The sequence below is a fragment of the Ailuropoda melanoleuca genome, chromosome 2, assembly GCF_002007445.2.
Source record: "Ailuropoda melanoleuca isolate Jingjing chromosome 2, ASM200744v2, whole genome shotgun sequence".
Lineage (NCBI taxonomy): Eukaryota > Metazoa > Chordata > Mammalia > Carnivora > Ursidae > Ailuropoda > Ailuropoda melanoleuca.
In genome coordinates, this window is record NC_048219.1 from 62299392 (window position 1) to 62320127 (window position 20736).

The window sequence follows — 20736 nt, forward strand, 5'->3', positions numbered from 1 at the left end:
GGTTGAAACTGTAGTTAGGTTAGATATTAAGTTTTGGTTTACTGATGTGGGGTTTAGCACAAGTGACTCCATTTTGAGTATTCTGTCTCCTTTTTAACAGTAGGAAGCATGGTATTGCAATAGGAAGCACGGTATTGAATAAGCTTAATGTATAAGAAGACATGTCAAATTTTAACTTTTAAATATTCTTTAGAATGTCTCCATTAACCTGGTTTCATTTCTATAATTAATTTTCGTTCATCAAACATTTCTACATTGTTCTGTTTGCTCTTTCTTTTTTTCAGATTGTGGCACCATTAGAAGCTGGATTGATCCAGAGATAGACAGATGGCTGAAAATGGCAGAAAAGAAAAAATAAAATGGACAACCACTATTATTATTAGCTCATCTCTTAAGGTGAAGAGGCATTTGGGCCATTGATCTTTAACTTAAAAATTAAAAGCAATAGAACAATATTTTAAAAGATACTTAGCTTGATTATCCAAAGTTATGTGGATCCACAAGAATATAAATGAAATGTATTTTAAAGATAAATTCTAAACTTCACTGCATCCATTTTCAGCATCCTACTTTTCTAAATATTTGAAGGTTAGAAATTTTTTTTTTTTTTAAAGATTTTATTTATTTATTTGACAGAGATAGAGACAGCCAGCGAGAGAGGGAACACAAGCAGGGGGAGTGGGAGAGGAAGAAGCAGGCTCATAGCAGAGGAGCCTGATGTGGGGCTCGATCCCATAACGCCAGGATCACGCCCTGAGCCGAAGGCAGACGCCCAACCGCTGCGCCACCCAGGCGCCCCTGGAAATTTTTTAAAGTTCTTTTTTTTTTCTCTATAAGCCTGTTCTAATAGAGATGTTAAAGGATTTGAGAAATTTTAACACACACATATATATTATTTAATGTTTTTGAAGAAATAAACCACAGAAACTGATCTGTGTACCTTGGTGGTATTAGAGGGAGGCTGTCTCCATACAGTTTGGATGGGGAAGAGATGGGAAGTGGAATGCCTAAAGGCAGCTGGTCAGTCCACAACCATTTTTAGCTCCTTAGCCAACAGGATTTCTTCATTACCATGGTATTTATCTATGGACACTAGCTGATGTCTGGAGGGAAGAGGCAAGAAATGACTGTTCCACAGGAAAGATGAGAGAGGCAAGAAGACTAAAAATAAGATTTTTTAATCCATTCTATCCTCCCAGTGCTACCTCAAGCTTCACTTTGCCCTATTGGCTTTCGCCATCTAGCTCCATAACACAAACCAGTTTAAGACAACCTTAAGTCTCACTGGTTTTTTTCATGTTTCTTTTTGTTAGGTTTCTGGAATTCATGTTTTTCTCTTAATTCTATAGCTTTTTCAGACTGATTTTGAGAGAGGGAGCCAGCAACCCATGCTAATTTGCCAAGAACAACTCTTCATAATTCATTTATTATGTTTAACCATCTTGCCTTGTCCTATTTCTGTGTGTTTTTTTTAAATCTCCCTTCTTGTCACTTTTTGAATTGATTGGTTTCTCTCTCTTTCTACCCCTCTCCCTCCCTTCTCCCTCCTTCTGTGTCCCTCTACTTTCTTCCCTCCCTCCCTTCCCTCTCCCCCTCTTTTATTAGCTTTGGAAATTATATGCTCTATTTCTATTTTAATAATTTCCCTAGAAATTTTAACATGTATACTTAATCTCCACAAAATCCACAGTGAATAATTACCTTTATTCTCTTCTTAAGTGACAGAAGAATCTTAGAAGACTTTAATTCCAGTCATCCCTTTCTATGTTATATCCTGTTACCATATTTAGTTTAATTCCATTTTTTAACTTTTCTGAAGTTAGCATTTGTTTAGATATACTCATGTCTTTGCTACTGTTTTTGCTGTCCTTTTTTCTTTTGGTTCAGACCTCCCATTTTAAATCACTTTCTTTTTGTCTGAAGAACGTAATTTAGAAATTACCTCAATGAGGATCTTCTAGAGGTAAAAACTTACTCTCAGTTTTTGTTAATATCAAAGTATTTCTGTTTTCCCCTGGATCTTGAAAGATGTTTTGAAGGTCAATTTAATTGAAGTATAACTTACATACAATAAAATGCACACATTTTAAATGTACAATTTGATGAGTTTTGACAAATGTGTATACCTGTGTAACCACCACCCCAATAAAAATATAGGACATATGCATCACTCCAGAAAGTTCCTTCATGCCCTTTTGTAGTCATTTCTTTTCTAGCCCCCTGCTTCAAGCAACCATTGATCTGATACTTATCACTATAATTAGTTTTGCCTGTTCTAGATCATCATATAAGTGGAATAAAATGGTACTTTTGTGTCTTGCTTTCCTATTGTTACGTATAACAATAATTTGTACCCTTTTATTGCTGAGTAGTTTAGTGTATGCGTATACTTCTATTTATTTATCTATTTACCAGTAGATGGACATTTGGGTTGTTTCCAGTTTTTGGCTATTATAAATTAAAACTGCTGTTAACCTCAGTATATGTCTGTATGTAGACATGGTTTCATTTCTCTTGAAAATACCTAGTAATGGAATTGCTGGGTCATATGGGTCATATGGTTATCTTTATAAGAAATTGTAAAACTTTTCTCAGGTTCACTACAGATGAACACTGAATCTATTTAACTGTGTAACTAAAATAAAAATAAATGTGGGGATTATGGTTTTACACTCCCATCAGCAATGTGTGAGAATTCCAGTTGCTCCAAAGTGAAAGATATTTTCGCTAGATCTACAGATATTTTCTTTCAGCATATTGAGGAACTCATTTAGCTAGATTCTGACTTCCATTGTTGCTGTTGGTAAGATAGCAGTCAGTTTGTCACTTCTTTGAAGATTACCTCTCTTTCCTTTTTGACCACCTTTCAGATTTTGGCATTCTGTAGTTTTAAGGTATAGATTTTTTTTTCTTTTGAGGTTTCATGAATCTTTAAATTGTTGTTATTATCAAGTTCTTATCCATCATCTCCTTTAATATTACCTCTGTTTTACTCCCTTGCTCCTTCCTGTCTGAACTCCCATGAGATGTATGTTAGATCTTTTCACAATGTTTTCTATGCATTTTGACCTCTCTTTCACTTTTTCTGTCTTTAGATTGCAATCTGGGTAATTTCATCAGTTCTGTCTTCCATGTCAGTATTTCTCACTACTCCTATTAAACTCATCCATTGAGGGTTTTTTGTTTTTTTGTTTTGTTTTGACTTTTTTCAACTTATGAAATGTACATAGAGAAAAGTACATAAAAGTATATATGAACCATTTAATAGAGTTATTATAAAGAGAATATCATGTAGCCAAATCAGGTCAACAAATAGAACATTACTAATTCTCTCATCTCCTCAGGACTTTTAATTATATCAATGATCAAATACCAATTATATTAGATATTTATAACTTATTAATTATATCAAATGTGTACAACACATATACTTTTTCTATAGCCATAATTCCCACATTTATTTTCATGTTAGTTACAGTTAAATCGATTCAAGATATATCACTGTTTTTTTTTTAAGCCTTTATTTTCTCAGGTATGATTTAAAAAGATTTTCTTCATATCGTTCCTGTTTCATTTTAAGTACCATAGATAGTTGATGTTTTTTTGCTCTTATAAAATTTTGTTTCCCCATGTTTTCAGTCTATGAGTAGAAACTTTTGTGTTTGTGGTAATTTATTTTTAATCACTTCAGTGAATTTTCATAATACATTTATCAGTTGATTCTATTGGATTTTCAAGGGAAGCAGTCATAATTTGTGATTAGAATTTCTGACAGCTATATCTCTTATTTTTATCTCATGGCCTTTTGCTGTGACCAGAGCATCTAAAACAGTGTTTTTTTATTTTAATGGGAATACTTTCAGTGTTTTATTACATATGGTGTACCTGTTGCTATAAAATATTTGTCATGTTAATATTCATCTAAGGTTAATTTATAAAGGTTTTCTCTTAATCAGAAATAGGTGTCCAGGGGCTCCTGGGTGGCTCAGTCAGTTAAGCGTCTGCCTTCGTTGGTTCAGGTCATGATCCTGGAGTCCCAGGATTGAGTCCCCATCAGGCTCCCCGCTAAGCAGGGAGTCTGCTTCTCCCTCTGACCCTCCCCCTTCATGTGGTCTCTCTCTCTCACTCTCTCTCTCTCTCTCTGAAATAAATAAATAAAATCTTTAAAGAAAAATAGGTACTCAGTTTTTCAAATGCATTATTTTTTGTTGTCTGTTGAGAAGAACTTAAGTGACTGATCTTTGCATTTCTTGATTAAGCTAGTTGATAGTTATGGGTTTTTCTTTCATATTCTCTTAAAATTTGGTTTTCTAATATTTTATTTTTGAATCCTTATTTACTAATGATTAGGCTGTGGTTTTCTCTTTCTGTGCTGTTTTTGTAGGCAATAGGGGGTTTCCTTTTCCATACTTTTTTTTCATTCCTTTTGTTTATATCTGTGAAGTTATATAGTATACTATATAGTATACTTCCATACTTAGTATGGAAGTTATTTGTTCGTTAAGGTAAAAGTTTTCTATTAAATTTTCTGTGCTGGTAATTTTCTATGAATTTTCTAGAAAAATAGTGATTTCTATGCTTTTTGTTCTATTAAGTTTTATACTATGTTATGAGTCTGTTTTCATAAATTATATATTTTTTAAAAATTTACCTAAGTCATTGAGGTGGTTGAACTTACTAAGTTGAAATTTATGAAATTGCCATTTCTGTGATTAAAATTTTCATATTGACATTCTTCTAAATTCTTTTTTTTTAAATGTTTTATTTATTTATTTGACAGAGAGAGAGAGCGAGAGAGGGAGCACAAGCAAGCAGACTGTGAAAGGGAGAAGCAGGCATCCTGTCAAGTAGGGAGCCCGATGTGGGGCTTGATCCCAAGACCCTGGGATCATGCCCTGGGCCAAAGGCAGATGCTTAACAGCTGAACCACCCAGGCGCCCGTCTTTTAAATTTTCTAATAAACTCTGTATCAGTTATTGAGTACCCTTCCTCATTTCTGTTTTTATTTATATTTCCTTTCTTATGAGTAGATTTGGTAGAATACTTTTACAGAATATTAATATTAATAAAATTAAAATCAAATTTGTAGAAGGAAGTATTGGATTATATTTGGAATGCGTGTATAAACAAATTTATATAAGTTTTTTTTACTGCACTATTAAGAACCTCCATATGCTTAAATGCATGGTAAATCCTCAGAAGGAGACACAATAATGTTCAGTGTTCCCAAATATTATTTGAATACAAGGAACATCTTTTAATATTTCAGGGGACTAATATTCCATGAGACATGCTTTGGAAAATCTAGTCTTAGATCCTGGTTATTTTGAAAATTAACTCTTGAATTTGGCTGTTTTTTCCCTTAATTCAGTACTTTCAATTTTATCTTTATTATTTTCTTTTATTATTTTTATTATAATTCTTTTAGTTGGCACCCCAGAGTATGATTTTTTAAAATTTATTATTACTTTTAATTGAAGTATAGTTGGCCTACGATATTACATTAGTTTCCAGTTGTACAGCATAGTGATTTGACAAGCCTTTACATTACTACATACTCAACACAGGTGTTGCTACTGATAGAATATGATTGAAATTCATTAACATGGCATTCCTGGGTCCTTAGGGTATGCCAGCAGTTATTCCTAATACCATCTCAAAATTAACTGACTTGTGTACACCTTCCACACTTATCATATAAGAATCATACTTTGGGGTCTGAATGCCTTTTCCTTTACTCTTTCTCTCAATGCTCTTCTCACATTTGCCTTCTTCCTTCACCTCTCTGCATAATAAACTCCTTTCCACTTTAAAAGTTTACTCATATTTTGTGAAGCTTTCCTGACTCTTCCACATCTGTTATATTCTTTTATAGTTTGTTTTTTTTTGCCAAAATTCTCAGTCTTGTCTTTCATCCTTGAACATCATAAACATCACTATTTTAAGGCATGTATCTGATGTAACCTCACTATATGTGACATCCCCTGTGAGTCTGTTTCTATTGCCTATTTTTTCTCATAGTTCCCTTTCAAGTAATTTTGTCTCTTGGTATGTCTGATTATTTTTGGAATTTGTATTTGAAAAATTGTAGAAATAATTTGAGGCCTAGAATAGTGTTCTGTTCCTCTAAGAATTCTTAATTTCACAAGAGAATTAAATCCCCAAAGCCCTACGGGTTGCCACATAACATACAGGACATTCAGAGGCAACTGGGTGGCTCAGTCGTTAAGCGTCTGCCTTCGGCTCAGGGCGTGATCCTGGAGTTCTGGGATCGAGCCCCGTGTCAGGCTTCTCCATGGGAAGGCTGCTTCTTCCTCTCCCACTCCCTCTGCTTGTGTTCCCTCTCTCACTGGCTGTCTCTCTCTCTGTCAAATAAATAAAATCTTTAAAAAAAATCGGATATTCAGTTACAACATTTGGGTTTTAGGTAAACAATGAATTTAGTAGAAGTACATCCCAAATATTGCATGAGAAATACTTATACTAAAAAATTATGTTGTTTACCTGAAACTTAGATTCAACTGGGTGTTATTTGCTAAATCTGGCAATCCAAGCCCTAAAACATCTATTGTATGTAATAAATGAACTACGATTAGAATGGTACTAGTTATGTGAGAATTGAAAAAATGGTCACTCAAATAATTTTCTTTGTAGTTCATATGAGTAATCCTGATTGAGAAAGGTTACTCTAGGGAGTGCTTCTGCAAGGTGCAAGTAATACAGTATCACCTAAAAACAATTTCAGGGATTGAAATGCTTTGAAGCTAGGCTGTAGTCCCTGTGAGATCTGTTCTACTTTTGTCAGAAGCCATGTTCAGCCTCTCATCTCTTTCTGAATTGGCAGATCCCCTTAGGAAAAAGATGGCCTGAATGCTGGTCTCTTATCTCTGAATTTCTGTATAGATTTTGGCCTTATAATTTTTCACTATCCTGCTAGCTCTCTGATGCATTCAAACAGATTTTTAAAATTGTCCGGCTTTTCTAGTTGCCTCAGCAGGAGGTTTGGCCTAAATTACTTAGTCTGCCATTGCTGGAATCAATGTGTAATTTTAAAACCACAGAAGAAAACTCATGGGAAGAGCCATAGTTGTACTCTAGGTCAGGCTGTGTTTGGCACAAAATACTCTCTTTAGGACAGAAAGCAAGATTATGTATTTTATACATAATTCCAGCCTGTATACTTAAAATATACATGTTCTAAAGCAAAATATAAAATTAATGTACCTGAGAAGTTTTTGTCTACTTAGAGAACAACTAGCTTGAGTTGTAACCAATCAGGAAACACTATGAACCACTTATATCTTAGTGGCTTGAATAAAATGATCTAAGTAATTACTTGGATAATAGGAAATGAGATGAATAAAATGGTATTTAAAATAGAAGCCCTGTTGCTACGTTTATACATGTTTTCTGACTCGTCTAAGGCTTAAAACATTTTAAAAGTATAATAAAAGGGGTGCCTGGGTGGCTCAGTGAGTTAGGCATCTGACTCTTGGTTTCGGCTCAGGTCATGATCTCAGGGTTGTGAGATCGAGCCCCATATCAGATTCTGCGCTCAGCAGCTAGTCTGCCCGAGATTCTCTCCCTCTCCCTACCTCCCTCCCCACCCCATGTGCTCGCTCTCTAAAATAAATAAATATTTTTTACAAGTATAAAAGTAGGGACACCTGGGTGGCTCAGTTGGTTAAGCATCTGCCTTCAGCTCAGGTCATGATCCCAGGGTCCTCGGATTGAGTCCTACATCGGGCTTCTTGCTCAGTGGAGAGCCTGCTTCTCCCTCGGCCTGCCGCTCCCCCTGCTTGTGCTTGCTCTCTAACAAATAAATACAATCTTTAAAAAATTTTTAAAGTATAAAAGTACCTGTCATGTACAGAAATGAATTGGAGAATTGGTTGTCTCCTTGTGGTATTCTATGTGTCCGGCACTTCATGGTATTGTGAACCATCTGCCACCACCCACCTTCCAATTTCATTAATGCATGTGAGAATCTGTCTCTAAGTTGTTTTTTAACGAAGTTTGCATTTGCTCCATTTCTTACAGTTCTTTAATACTGTCCTTAGTTTCTGTCGCTAAATAACTAGTGCACAATTCACGTCCAAACACAGTGTGTTTCAGTAGAACTAAATATTTTTGCTTTTTTTAAAGTGTTTTTTTCACCAGAGAGCACATTTACTGTCACCTTTGATGGTCAAATATTTAAGTGGTTATAAAAGAAGCTATTAAACTTAATTTTTTCATTAGCTTTAAAAAAAATCATTCATTCTAAGCATGTCTTGTGTTTCTGAAAAAAATTTGTTTTAGAGTTGTGAAATTGCAACTGCCCTAGAAAATCGAAGTCACAAGATTCGGTATTCAGATTCAGTGGAAAACGGATCAATTATATTTTCTCTTTCTGGTATGGTATATTTGCTGTCTTAAGTTTCTTATAAAATATGTGAGTATAAATTCTAATAGTGGTAGTTCAGTAACCAGGTAATAAGCTTAAGGTATTATCTTTTGGGAGAAGTTAAAGTATAAAACTTTAGTACTGCTGCAAAAGTGGTGCACGTGGCCAACTACAACTTGCATTCCTGTTTAGATTGTAATTGGGGGCACCTGGGTGCCTCAGTCAGTTAAGCATCTGACTCTTGATTTCGGCTCAGGTTGTGATCTCAGGGTTGTGAGATCAAGCACTGCACTGGGCTCTGTGCTGGGCATGGAGCCTGCTTAAGATTCTCTCTCTCCCTCTCCCCCTCTCTGGCTCCATCTTGAAACAAACAGACAAAAATTATCATTGTAGAGGATATCTGGGGTTTCTGGTAGAGGACAGTAAAAACGACATGCTTTGGAACTAAGATGTAAATAGAACAAAGCCATCTCTCCAACAGTCAGTACTTAAAGCGTTACCAGTATTAACAAAGAGGCCAACATCACAACACTGGTCAAAAGCCATATATGAAAACAATATAGGAGAATGTTTTTTCAGGATTTTGTACAAGAGTTTGCTGTGAATATAATAGAAACACTAACTAAAAGAAAAGAACCAAATAGAGACAAATAGAAGTTGCTCAAATCATAAAACTGTACAACTGTCATGGGCAAAATACAGGAAGGAATTAGATTAGGGTATGAGAAGGCTAAGGTGATGGGAAGGGAGCAGCACAAAGCGTAGGTTTGTGGTAGGGAAATGACAAAAGTGATAAAAGAGGCAGAGGTAAAGGATATTACCCGGGAGGGTTGCAGATAGACTGGTAACTCTAGCAGAGGTTTTGGAAAACAGGCAGCTTTCAAAAGCTCCTAGAAAAAAAACTCCAGGCTGAAAGTGGTCCAACTTTAAACTCATCCTTCCTGATTGAATAGAGAGCCCTCTAGGGAAAAGTGAAATGTTTTTGAGTACCTCCAGTGTCCCTTGGCTACTTTATATACAGTATCTTATTTAAACCTCTCAACAAACCTATGAAAGAATTATTATTACATTCTTGTAGATAGGAGAACTTTGGTTCAGGAAGGTTTATATAAATTGCCCAAGTTCATTAGCATAAAATCATATAATCACTTTCTTCAGATTGTCTTCTCTTTTAAGGAGCTATAATTAGATCAAATTTCCACTCAGGACTATTCTTACAGGCCTGACACTGTTTCAAAAATCCTAGATTATGGAATGCCTGGGTGGCTCAATCAGTTAAGTGTCTGCGTTCAGCTCAGGTCATGATCCCAGGGTCCTTGGATTGAGTCCTGCATCGGGCTCCTTGCTCAGCAGGGAACCTGCTTCTCCCTCTGCCTGCCGTTTCCCCTGCTTATACTCTCTTTGACAAATAAATAAAATATTTAATAAAAAATCCTAGATTATCTGCTCACTGTTTTAATTTAATCATAGTTAATGTTCTTTACAAAGGTTTCTCCAAAAAATAGTTGAAGGCTTAAGATTAGATTTCCTTGATTTCCAGCTTTTAAAAAAGTCATTATAACACACAAAAAAACCCAACTTTTAACTAAAATTAGGCATTACTTTCATTTTGTACAGTGCCTTAGTTTGAAAATCGTTACTGACCAGAAAAGTTTTTTCCTCTAGAATAAGTCATCCTTTTATATAGAGCATTTCAAAGAATTACCTAAATCATTTTGTAGTATAAGAATTTTGTTATAGTAAATTCTGTTCCTCATGGGTTTGGGTCTTGGACACTTAGAGCTGTATTATAGCTATCTGTGTTGATTCTATAAAAAAATTTGATTATTACAACAAAGTGATGTTTTATATTATGCTCAACTTTCCTAGGACTTGCATTTTTATTGATGGATGCTAAAGAATGCTTTATATCAGCTGAAGAAATATTTCTAGCCAAAATTGAGAAGTTTATTAGTATTCACCGAAAGAGTTTTTTGGTTCTGTCTGCTGCCCTTCATGGACCTGAGGAATGGAAACTGATGTTCAGGATTCAGCAGAGGTATGAAAGAATAGTAAGACTTTTCTTAAATCACATGTGTTTACTTTAGTTCTTAATCCTTTTAAGCAGGTGAGTTATGTTTTGCCAAAAGATAAACATTATAATGTTAACTTGTCATATTTAATAAAATGCAGGCCTAATGGCTAGTCCAAGAATGAGGGTGAACTTTCAGAGTTCATGCTGATTTCTGAGACTTTCCTGCAAGACCAAAACAGAAGTGAACACCTTTTAGTCTGTTAAATTCTGGGTATAAAGCTGTATCATATCCTCTGTGGAATAGGGCAGAGCACGAATAAATAAATGACAGAAAATAAGAGGTTTCTGTCTCCTTTCAGCTTAACAGATGCCTATAGAAGTTATATGATCTATTTAACCTATGAATTATTTTTCAGATTCCTGGGTAGTAATTTACGGATACTTCCAGTACACAACACAGTAAATGCTATTAATCTTATGTGCACTATAGCTAAGGTGAGTCACCTAGGAAAATGACGCATACATAGCACTCATAGATTTTAAGGTTAACTTCAAAATGCACACCTTCTTGAGCAGGATTAACAAATACTCTGCTTCTGTTCCCCTCAGAGAAGTTGCTCTTTCAGCATGCAACTCTCTGAAGCCTGAACTCAGCCTATCGTCTTCTTAATTTACTTCCAGTAGTCATTACAAGAATGACTAAACTTTAGGCCAAAAGAGCATTTGGCATATATACATTGTGTTGGCCCTACAGGTTTCTTAAGTCTTCCTTCAGGGGCGCCTGGGTGGCACAGCGGTTAAGCCTCTGCCTTCGGCTCAGGGCGTGATCCCGGCATTATGGGATCGAGCCCCCACATCAGGCTCTTCCGCTATGAGCCTGCTTCTTCCTCTCCCACTCCCCCTGCTTGTGTTCCCTCTCTCGCTGGCTGTCTCTATCTCTGTCGAATAAATAAATAAAATTTTAAAAAAAAAAAAAAGTCTTCCTTCAAGTTCTAAAATATAATTATTTATCAGGTTGTAGTCAGGAACTGTCAAAGTGCAAACATACTATTTTATAGAATGATCTTCACAANCTTCAAGTTCTAAAATATAATTATTTATCAGGTTGTAGTCAGGAACTGTCAAAGTGCAAACATACTATTTTATAGAATGATCTTCACAAGTTGTCCACTGTCTTTTCATGCTTGTTACTCCTCTGTGAAGTGTGCCCTAGGCAGAGTTAGGTGTGTTTTACTCTTGTACTTGGAACAGATCTCCATATTAAAGCAGTTCTTAAAGTAGTCTACTTTTGGCTTGTTTGAAATTCCTTAAAGACAAAGACCAAGCATTTTTCTATTACTCATAGTTAACTCATATGTAGTATTTAGCACAAAGAAGGTGATTTGATATTTGTTAAGTGAAAGTTTATTTTTTCATATGACCCTGTAAAAATTACTAATTTCTGTAAATGTTGCATGTTTATAACTTCTTACAGACTGCCTCCAAACCATACACAGATAGCATTTGCTATAGAATGATTACAACTGAGGCTTACATCATTGAGCAAAGTCCTGTTTGGAAAACACTTCAAAAGTTAAAACTGAGTAGTGATTCATTTAACCCAAATTAGAATATCAATTACAAAAGTTCTTTTGGAAGAATGTTAAAATAATTAGACCAGCTAAATTATAATGTTCAAATATATATTTAAAGATTTTTTAAAATTTTAAAATAATAAAATGTATATGATTAAAAATGATTTTCAGTTTTGTTGAGTAATTCCTTTAATAATGTTTAGAAAAAATTGGTACATACATATAAAACTCAGATGCAGTTTCTTAGTGATACAAATTAAGTTGGATGGAAAATATTTACTACAAATTAAAAACACAGCATTTTCTAACTAGCCCCTTAGACTAAAGGAAAAGCCACCTACACTTTTTAGCTTTTCTACAAGGGCTGCCAGTATTTCTAAAGTTAATGTTTGCAGATACTTTCATATTATAACTGCTGCTAGAGAGGTGGTGATGGGACTCTGCCCCCTAAGATTCCTCCTGAGGTAGGGAAAGAAAGGGAAATTAAGAGAAGCAGCCAACTGCCTAATTGAAAACCTCTCTGTACACTTTTACAGTGGTGTGATATCCTATTTGACACCAGGAATTCTGAAGTGTAACAAAGCATCTAACTGGAACATAAAGTGTAAAATGTATTTATAAACTTACTACAACTGTATGAATGAAGGCAATACAACTAACTACATTTTATGAGATTATAGTATCAGATTATTAGTTTATATTGGATTTTCAACAGTAGGATTTAGAATACATATATGGGCATTATTTACCATGTAAATTATCTTTTTAAAACTAAAGAATACTACTGATCTATAATGTGTCATCACAGAAACCAGTAAATGAGAAAAGCTACATTTATTTTTCTAGCAGTATTTTACAGAGAAGTTTTTATAAAGGTATTAAATAATCATAATGGAAAATACAGTATTTTACTAGTTTTTATTTAGGAAGTGGAGGTTTCACTTTATCCCAATGTTTTCTTCAGGGGCAGACTTTGTTTTTATTTCAATGAGTTCTTCTACTCGAGCCAAAACACTTTCAATCAAATCAAATGTGAAAAGAGCTGAATGTAGGACCTGCAGTGCCAAGGGAAATTAGTGTTATATTAATATTGCTGTTAAAGCAAAAAAACAAGTCTTCAGCAGGATACAGCTTAGGAAAATTTAGATCTACCTTAAGCTGCATTTCAGGAGGCATATTAGGGATCTCTTCTCCACCTACAGTTACAGAACAAAGATCTTTAGACTTCTGGACTTCTGTAAGAGAAGAAAAAAAATGTGTCACATTTTACCTTAAAAACTCTCAGACTTCAATTATCAATTTATAAGCTACTTACATTATTATACCCATTACAACTAAAAAAAAATTTCTAGGAATGCCTATAAGAAATACCCCATAGCTATACAGAAAAGAGCGGAAGATTATTATAGAATTGCTTGCTGACTTTAAAAAGTAATTCTGGGATCTAAGATTCTTTTTTGTAATTTATATAGATTTACTTGAGGGTGAGGATGGACAGAGCCATACCCAAGTTAGTGTAATATCCAAACAAAAATACTTTTAATACAATTAGATTCTTAATCAGAATTTGATTTTAATCTGGTTTTAAACCAGAATATGCTTCGATTTGGTTTAAATCTTTGTTAACCCAATGTCAGTGTTAACTGGCTTACAGATCTCCTAAAAATCATTTTAATTATAAATAAAATGACTTAACTGTCATGGTTCCTTGTTTGTTAGAAAATAAACAAGTATGAGATTAAAAAGTTCTTTATTTTGAATATAACTGACAGTTCTAAAATTTGACTAATTTTTAGACCTAACCAAAAATGAAATTGCACATTACCAACCTTGGCTATTTTCTTGGCTGTTTTTAATTTCTGCTTCATAATGTGCTTTTGACATATTAAGTCCTGTATGGAGTGGCTTTAAGAAATTATTCTCAATCCTTCCAAGTTCTGTCCATAATCCAGTCTGTTAAGAAGAATTAATAAAATAATTAGTTATTTGGTTCAACATTTCTTGATTGTCTATTACTATTAAACACGTGTTGAGAGTTGGAGAAATAAAAATAAAATCTGATCCTTACCTTCCAAGATAGTTTACTCTTTAATAATACGTTCACTATTACATCTAGCTATTCTATGTGAATACCAATAAAAACAAAAATGTACCCTGGACAGTGTACTCATTAATATACCATATGGACAGCTCCTGATTTTGAGGTCTGTAACTTACAAGTTCTACTCATGAGAAAATTATTTGAGACAAATCAATATGATGAGACATTTCCCTTCCTGTAAAAACCATCCCTACAATGACTATATTATATATTCCTTCAAACTCATGACCTTTCATTTGATATCCTTGTCACAGATCTAGTTCTAGAGGATTCCTTCCCTTTCCTATTGATGGAAACTTTTTTTTTTTTAAGGTTATATATGAGAGAGCAAAAGCGAGAGAGATCACAGAGGGAGAGGGAGAAGCAGACTCCCTGCTGAGTGGGGCTCGATCCCAGGACCCTGAGATCATGACTTGAGCCAAAGGCAGACACTTAACTGACTGAGCTACCCAGGTGCCCTGATGGAAACATTTCTTTTTTCTTTTTCTTCCTTTTTTTTTTTTTTTAAAGATTTTATTTATTTATTTGACAGAGAGAGAGAGAGTACAAGCAGGGGGAACAGCAGGGAGAGGGAGAAGCAGGCCTCCCACTAAGTGGGAAACCCGACTCAGGGCTCGATTCCAGGACTCTGGGATCATGACCCGAGCTGAAGGCAGACGCTTAACTGACTGAGCCACCCAGGCACCCACTGAGGAGACATTTCTAACAGAGTTGTTATGAACTTTCTGGTGATCAATGTAGACAGAGATTTTACCTAAGACAGCTTAGGGTTATTCTGTCATCCATATTAGAAGTTTTTACTCCAAGAGCACTTCCTCCTATAGTACTTAAAGTAGGAGAGTCATAAAGTCTTAATTTTATTAGGAAGAAAGGTAAATGGGAGGAGAGGGGCTGAGGTAGGGGGGAGAGAAAGAATGAAACAAGTGGAGAGAGAGTGGAGACGGAAGAGGAAAGAGAAAATTCAGTAGTATTAAGTTTCCAGGTACTCTTTACAAAGGAAAATATCTTAGGTAAGAAAAGAGAAACTTAGGAACCCAATTACCCTTAACTAGAAGTGGACTACTTGAAAACCTATTTTGTAATCAACTTTTGATTATTCAGTTTTAAATAGTATCTTTTATCATGTATACATACATCTCATAAAATAGATTTTATTCATAATTATATAGAGGTTCTCAAACTTCACTATGCTAGTTAAAAATGTAGATTTCTGTGCTTTACTCAGAGACTGAGTAGATTTAGGGCTAAATCCGGGAATTTGCATTTATATGCATAAAAGAACAAATCCCCAGGTGATTTTGATTAGGACCATATGTTAAGATTCAACGATCTAAAATGGCCCCATCCAATGCCAATGAGAAACTGAATTTTTAATTAAAAAAATTTTTAACTCACATTTTAAATATTCAGATATGGCTACTAAATAAAGATTTTATTTATTTATTTGAGAAAGAGAGCGAGCACGATCGGGGGAAGGGAGACAACAGGCAGAGGGAGAAGCAGACTCCCTGCTGAGCAGGGAACCAGACTCGTTCAATCCTAGGACTTTGAGATCAAAGTCAACCTGAGCTGAAGGCAGATGCTTAACTGATTGATCCACCCACAGGTGCCCCTTGTTTTTATTTTTAAAGATAGATAGATTGATTGATTGATTGATTGATTTGAGAGAGAAAGGAAGAGAGAATCTCAAGGAGACTCTGTGCTGAGCATGGAGCCCAATGAGGGGTTTGATCTCACGACCTGAGCTGAAACCAAGAGTTGGACGTTTAACTGAGCCACCCAGGCAACCCAAGAGCTTAGTTGTTTTTAATGACAATAATTTAATATATGGCCCATAATCCCAAAACTTAAAAGGCAATAAAATCGTGGCAAAATTAGGCTACAGAAAATATGCTGTGCATTCTGTCCCGCATAATTCCACAAATCTTTCATATGATGTACTGTAATAATTTTAGAAGCATGTAGGAGTGTAGAAGCTGTGAAAATAAGAATATTTTCTCTTATAAGGTTACTAGATCTTTAAAAGATACTACAAAGAAAATCATTTTAAGACTTATCTTCAATGTCGAGAAAAAGTAACTTAAAAATTAAAAAAATAGTTGTAAGGATAAAAATAAAAATGTGAAGTTTTCACAAATGTCTGCTTTTAATTTTTCCCAAGTAGACTCACTTATGTAGTAATGGAAGTTTTTTCAGTTTTAAAACTTACCTATATAATTCAAAACGCACTGTAGCCTATCTCAAAAAAGGAAGACTAAGCAGTTCTAAAAGATAATGAAATTTATTGCTGGAACAGACAGGGACCTGTAAAGGATATAGTCAACCATGATCATGAAGAAATAAAAGAAAATGAGTAACACCCAATTTCCCTCCTCCTTATTTGCAGAAAATTCGTATTTATCAAGTAATACTGTAGAACTTCTATTGTTTCTATTATTAATATTGTAATAATAGGGAATGCGTATCACCTTGAAGTCATCTGGTTCTGCAAATAATACATAAGGCATATGTTTCAATAAATGAAAACCCAATATATGGATTATATGGAATTATAGGTATGTGTATATATACATGCCAGATATTTATAGTTTTTTTCCTAAATGAAAAGCAAATCTACATACATTACATAATTCAGTTTTTAAAAATTCCTGATACTTGTGGCCTTTACAATCTCCCATGGTTTTCCTTGACCCTGCTTTCATTCTACATATTACAGTATCAATTTAGGACAAAAAATGGGTAAGCAGGCAGATGGGAAAGTGTATGAGTAGACAGGACAGAAGGTGAGGGATAAAATTATTATGGGGTGTGTAGAACACATTACTGTAATTCAAAACAACATTTAGGGGTGCCTGGGTGGATCAGGCGCTAAGCATCTACTGCCTTCGGCTCAGGGCGTGATCCCGGTGTTCAGGGATTGAGTCCCACATCAGGCTCCTCCGCTGGGAGCCTGCTTCTTCCTCTGCCACTCCCCCTGCTTGTGTTCCCCCTCTCGCTGGCTGTCTCTATCTCTGTCAAATAAATAAATAAAATCTTAAAAAAAAAAATTAAAGATACCTATCAAAATAAATAAAGATACCTACCAAACAGAACACTAGGTATAAAAACTAAGCTGGTTTTACCAGTAGAGATGAAGGCTCAAGAATAGTTTTGTGAAGCTGAAGTGTGGGAGAAGGTGCTTATAACTTATGCAGAGGGATAACAGGGTGAAGAGAAACAGGGTGAAGAGGGGAATGACTTATGAAAAGAATAAGTCAGCTGACAGCAACCCAAAATAGCAGGAAAAGAAATGGATTATTATTTAATTATGAATCACTTTGTTTTGTATTTGAAATGATCCTGTTCTTAATTTTCCTGTGTACCTTTCTGATTGCTTCTTAGCTTTTCATCTGACTAGTTCACCTCTCAGATGCTTAACTGGTCAAAAATAAGTAGTGGTAGGGGGTGCCTGGGTGGCTTACTCGGTTGAGCATCTGACTTTTTTTTTTTTTTTTTTAGATTTTATTTATTTGAGAGAAAGAGTGAGTGAGAGAGCATAAGGAGGGGGAGAAGGAGAAGCAGACTCCCCACTGAGCAGAAAGCCCGATGCACTGCTTAATCCCAGGACTCTAAGACCATGACCTGAGCTGAAGTCAGGTGCTTAACTGAGCCACCCAGGTGTCCCGAGCATGACTCTTGATTTTGGCTCAGGGCATGATCTCAGGGTCCTGGGATCAAGCCCTGTGGTAGGCTCCCTCCTCAGCAAGGAGTTGGCTGGAGATTCTCTCCCTCTCCCCCTGCCCCTCCTTATGCTCCCCACCCCCAGGCTCATGCTCTCTCTCAAATAAATCTTTAAAAAAAAAAAAAAAGGTACTGGGAGGAGTCTTTGAATAAAACTCCCCATAATTCAGTCTCATAGGGTATCATTTTGTTTCTTCTTTAATCAAAATTTCTAAAAACTTAGAAGCTGTCATTTTCGATTAACTATAGCAGACAGATTTACCGGTCATGTTTCTATATGACCTATTATAATTGCACTTGGGAGAAATGCTTCTGTGATGAACAAATAGGCTCTTAAGACATCTCAAAGATATCAGGTTGCCATCTTGGATTCAGGTTTTTTGCTAATCTCCTTGGTATAATAATTCTCCATGGTAATAACTTTGGAATATTTGATTCCCAAGAAATTTTTTTTTAAAGATTTTATTTGAGAGAAAGAAAGATACTGAGACAGCACGAGCAGGGGAGAGAGGGAGAAGTAGGCTCCCCGCTGAGCATGAAGCCCAACTCAGGGCTCGATCAGGACCCTGGGATCATGACCTGAGTTGAAGGCAGGCACTCAACTGACTGAGCCACGCAGGTGCTCCCCCAAGAAATTTTTTTAAACCATTAAATAAGAAAACAATCTTATAAACTGGTTATAGCCTTTTCTTTACCATACAGTGTTTGAGCCAAATAAAAGTGAGGCATCTGTAGGTGTGACAGGAGATATTCCACAACGCTAAACAGCTCTGTCTTCCCTCTCTAGGCAAAGGCCCATTTGCTGCCCCTCTAGCACACTGTGTTCCATACCTAATAAATTTATCACTCTTAATCAAAAAGATTCTTTCTCTCCCTATCAGGCAAATCAGATCTTTAGGTATGGCCTTTCCTGATTACTAAAAAAGTAAACTCATACCTTACTCTAAGGACACCTTCCTGAAGCCTCAGGGCCTCCACCGCTGCTGAATTTCACTTACCATCTTTTCTATTGTTTACCAGAAGCTCCTTTAGAAGTCAGGATATACTTTGTGATTCAAAGGTTCAGGCCATTGCCTGAGGTCATAGCTATCTCTACCACTTAGTAGGTATGTGCCCCAGTGCAAGTTAAAGATCCTTTCAGTGCCTACATTATCTAGGAAAAGTAAAAAATAAGAAAAGTTGGGGCGCCTGGGTGGCACAGCGGTTAAGCGTCTGCCTTCGGCTCAGGGCATGATCCCGGCGTTATGGGATCGAGCCCCGCGTCAGGCTCCTTCGCTATGAGCCTGCTTCTTCCTCTCCCACTCCCCCTGCTTGTGTTCCCTCTCTCGCTGTCTGTCTCTATCTCTGTAGAATAAATAAATAAAATCTTAAAAAAAAAAAAAAAAAAGAAAAGTTAAAAAGAACACAGGGAACTTCTGATGACAGCAATGTTTTATATTTGATAAAGATTTGGAATAACACAGATCTATCCATCTGTTGAAACTCAGAGATACACACTTAAAATCTATGCATTTCATTTTATGTAAATTTTATCTCAGAAAAACCGCAGACATATTTAACTGTTTACTGAAATATTTAGGGGAAAGTATGTTGTTTGTAGTTTACTATGAAGTGCATAAAAAAACCAAGACACTGGTGAACAGAAGGTAGAGAGATGGATATATGATAAAAGTAGAGTAAAATGTTAATGGTAGCATCTTGGTGGCGGTTAAATCAGTGAGTGATAACTGTAAAATTATCTTCAACTTGGCTGTATGTTTAGAAAGCTTCACAATAAGATATTGGGGAAGAATAAACACTAGTCAGTAATAGCAAATAACTTTTTGGCTGAAGAGGGATGAACAGGTGGTCAACTCACTGAATCTACTAAATTCAGTTAAGAGGGAAGGAAACTGCTACTTTTCTTACAAACTCTTCATTCCAAATCATGATTTACTTAAATTTTCTTTCAAAAAGCTCTTTGGCATTCTTATATAAAAATCAGAGGCTCCTGGGTGACTTGGTCGGTTAAGTGTCCTGACTTTTGATTTCAGCTCAAGGTCTTGATCTCAGGGTCATGAGCTCAAGTCCTGTGAAAAAATACTTTCATTTCTTTTATTACTGTCTTAAAAAAAACAAAAAACAGATGAACTACATATGTGATTCAGGCAGTTACAGTTAATAGAGATGACACATCATGGGAAAGCAACTATTAGAATAGAAAATAGGTAGAAAGAAAGGAGAAGATAAAAAGCAAATCTAATTTTACTGTATGACAAATCTCCCTCAAATAGTTTCGTCTTCACTGAATACCTCTAATGATGCACTATTAAGAAAAAAACAAAAAAAACTTCCTACACGTTATCCAAAAGGTGGTTTTAACAGATTTCAGTTTTAGTGCCGAAAATGCTTCAATTAGTCATATCTGGTGAGGGGGTATCAAATTATCAGATGATTTTTAGACAGCTTAGACTTAAACCATGACCTACAGGTGGAGGTAACTGAACAAGATACCCAAACACATGCACACTCCAAAAATTTAGTTAACTCAGGACCTGCAATATATCTAGCTGACAGAGCTAAGCAATGCTTGCAGCAAGATGGCAGAGGTTCAGTAGGAAAAGGAAAGGGAAGCTGGGTGTGGGTGGTAAGGCCTCCTGGGAATTAACTTCAGGTTTTAGAATAACTGCTGGTACTTCTCTTAGCCTTTGTAGCTGGGTAAGATATTAAATATTGGCTTGTGTATTTAAAAAAAAACTCACTTACTTGATTGTCTTTTTCATTATCTTTGATAACCAAATATCTCAGTAAATTTAATGAAGCCATTATCCTGTTAATTAAAAATATACAATTTGTTACTTATAATATGGTTTTGTATAATCAGCAATTTTAATGAATAAATAAGTTAAAACCTAGGGTATATTTTTACAATTATGTTTGCCATTATTAGTTATTTCCCTTA

At 35.4% G+C, this 20736-nt stretch overlaps 2 protein-coding genes across 4 annotated transcripts in view; one reads left to right on the forward strand and one right to left on the reverse strand.

Moving 5' to 3' along the window:
• Nucleotides 1-320: 320 nt before the first annotated feature.
• On the forward strand, nt 321-12293 carry C2H1orf146 (chromosome 2 C1orf146 homolog). The gene is made up of 5 exons (XM_002929144.4): nt 321-396; nt 8302-8395; nt 10256-10424; nt 10817-10895; nt 11875-12293. Exons 1-5 carry the CDS (start codon nt 328-330, stop codon nt 12007-12009), a joined length of 546 nt encoding a protein of 181 aa, XP_002929190.1. The 5' UTR covers nt 321-327; the 3' UTR covers nt 12010-12293.
• Nucleotides 12294-12793: 500 nt separating this feature from the next.
• Nucleotides 12794-20736, reverse strand: part of GLMN (glomulin, FKBP associated protein) — a 34626-nt gene continuing 26683 nt past the window's right edge. For 2 of the 3 annotated variants that reach the window (XM_034653898.1, XM_011237136.3), the window contains 4 exons: nt 20541-20604; nt 13804-13927; nt 13127-13209; nt 12794-13029 (listed from right to left, as the gene is read on the reverse strand). In XM_034653898.1, the coding sequence (XP_034509789.1) occupies nt 12913-13029; nt 13127-13209; nt 13804-13927; nt 20541-20604 (388 nt within the window). In that variant the 3' untranslated portion in view covers nt 12794-12912. Of the gene's footprint in view, nt 13030-13126; nt 13210-13803; nt 13928-16284; nt 16380-20540; nt 20605-20736 lie in introns of those variants that run through there. The other variant, XM_034653899.1, reaches the window with a different exon arrangement.

Bases quoted from the DNA above. Each gene is read 5' to 3' on its own strand.
- C2H1orf146 (XM_002929144.4), top strand. From the start codon at position 328: ATGGCTGAAAATGGCAGAAAAGAAAAAATAAAATGGACAACCACTATT. The intron at 10,425-10,816 runs GTATGAAAGAAT...ATTATTTTTCAG, and splicing joins ATGTTCAGGATTCAGCAGAG to ATTCCTGGGTAGTAATTTAC. The intron at 10,896-11,874 runs GTGAGTCACCTA...AACTTCTTACAG, and splicing joins TTATGTGCACTATAGCTAAG to ACTGCCTCCAAACCATACAC.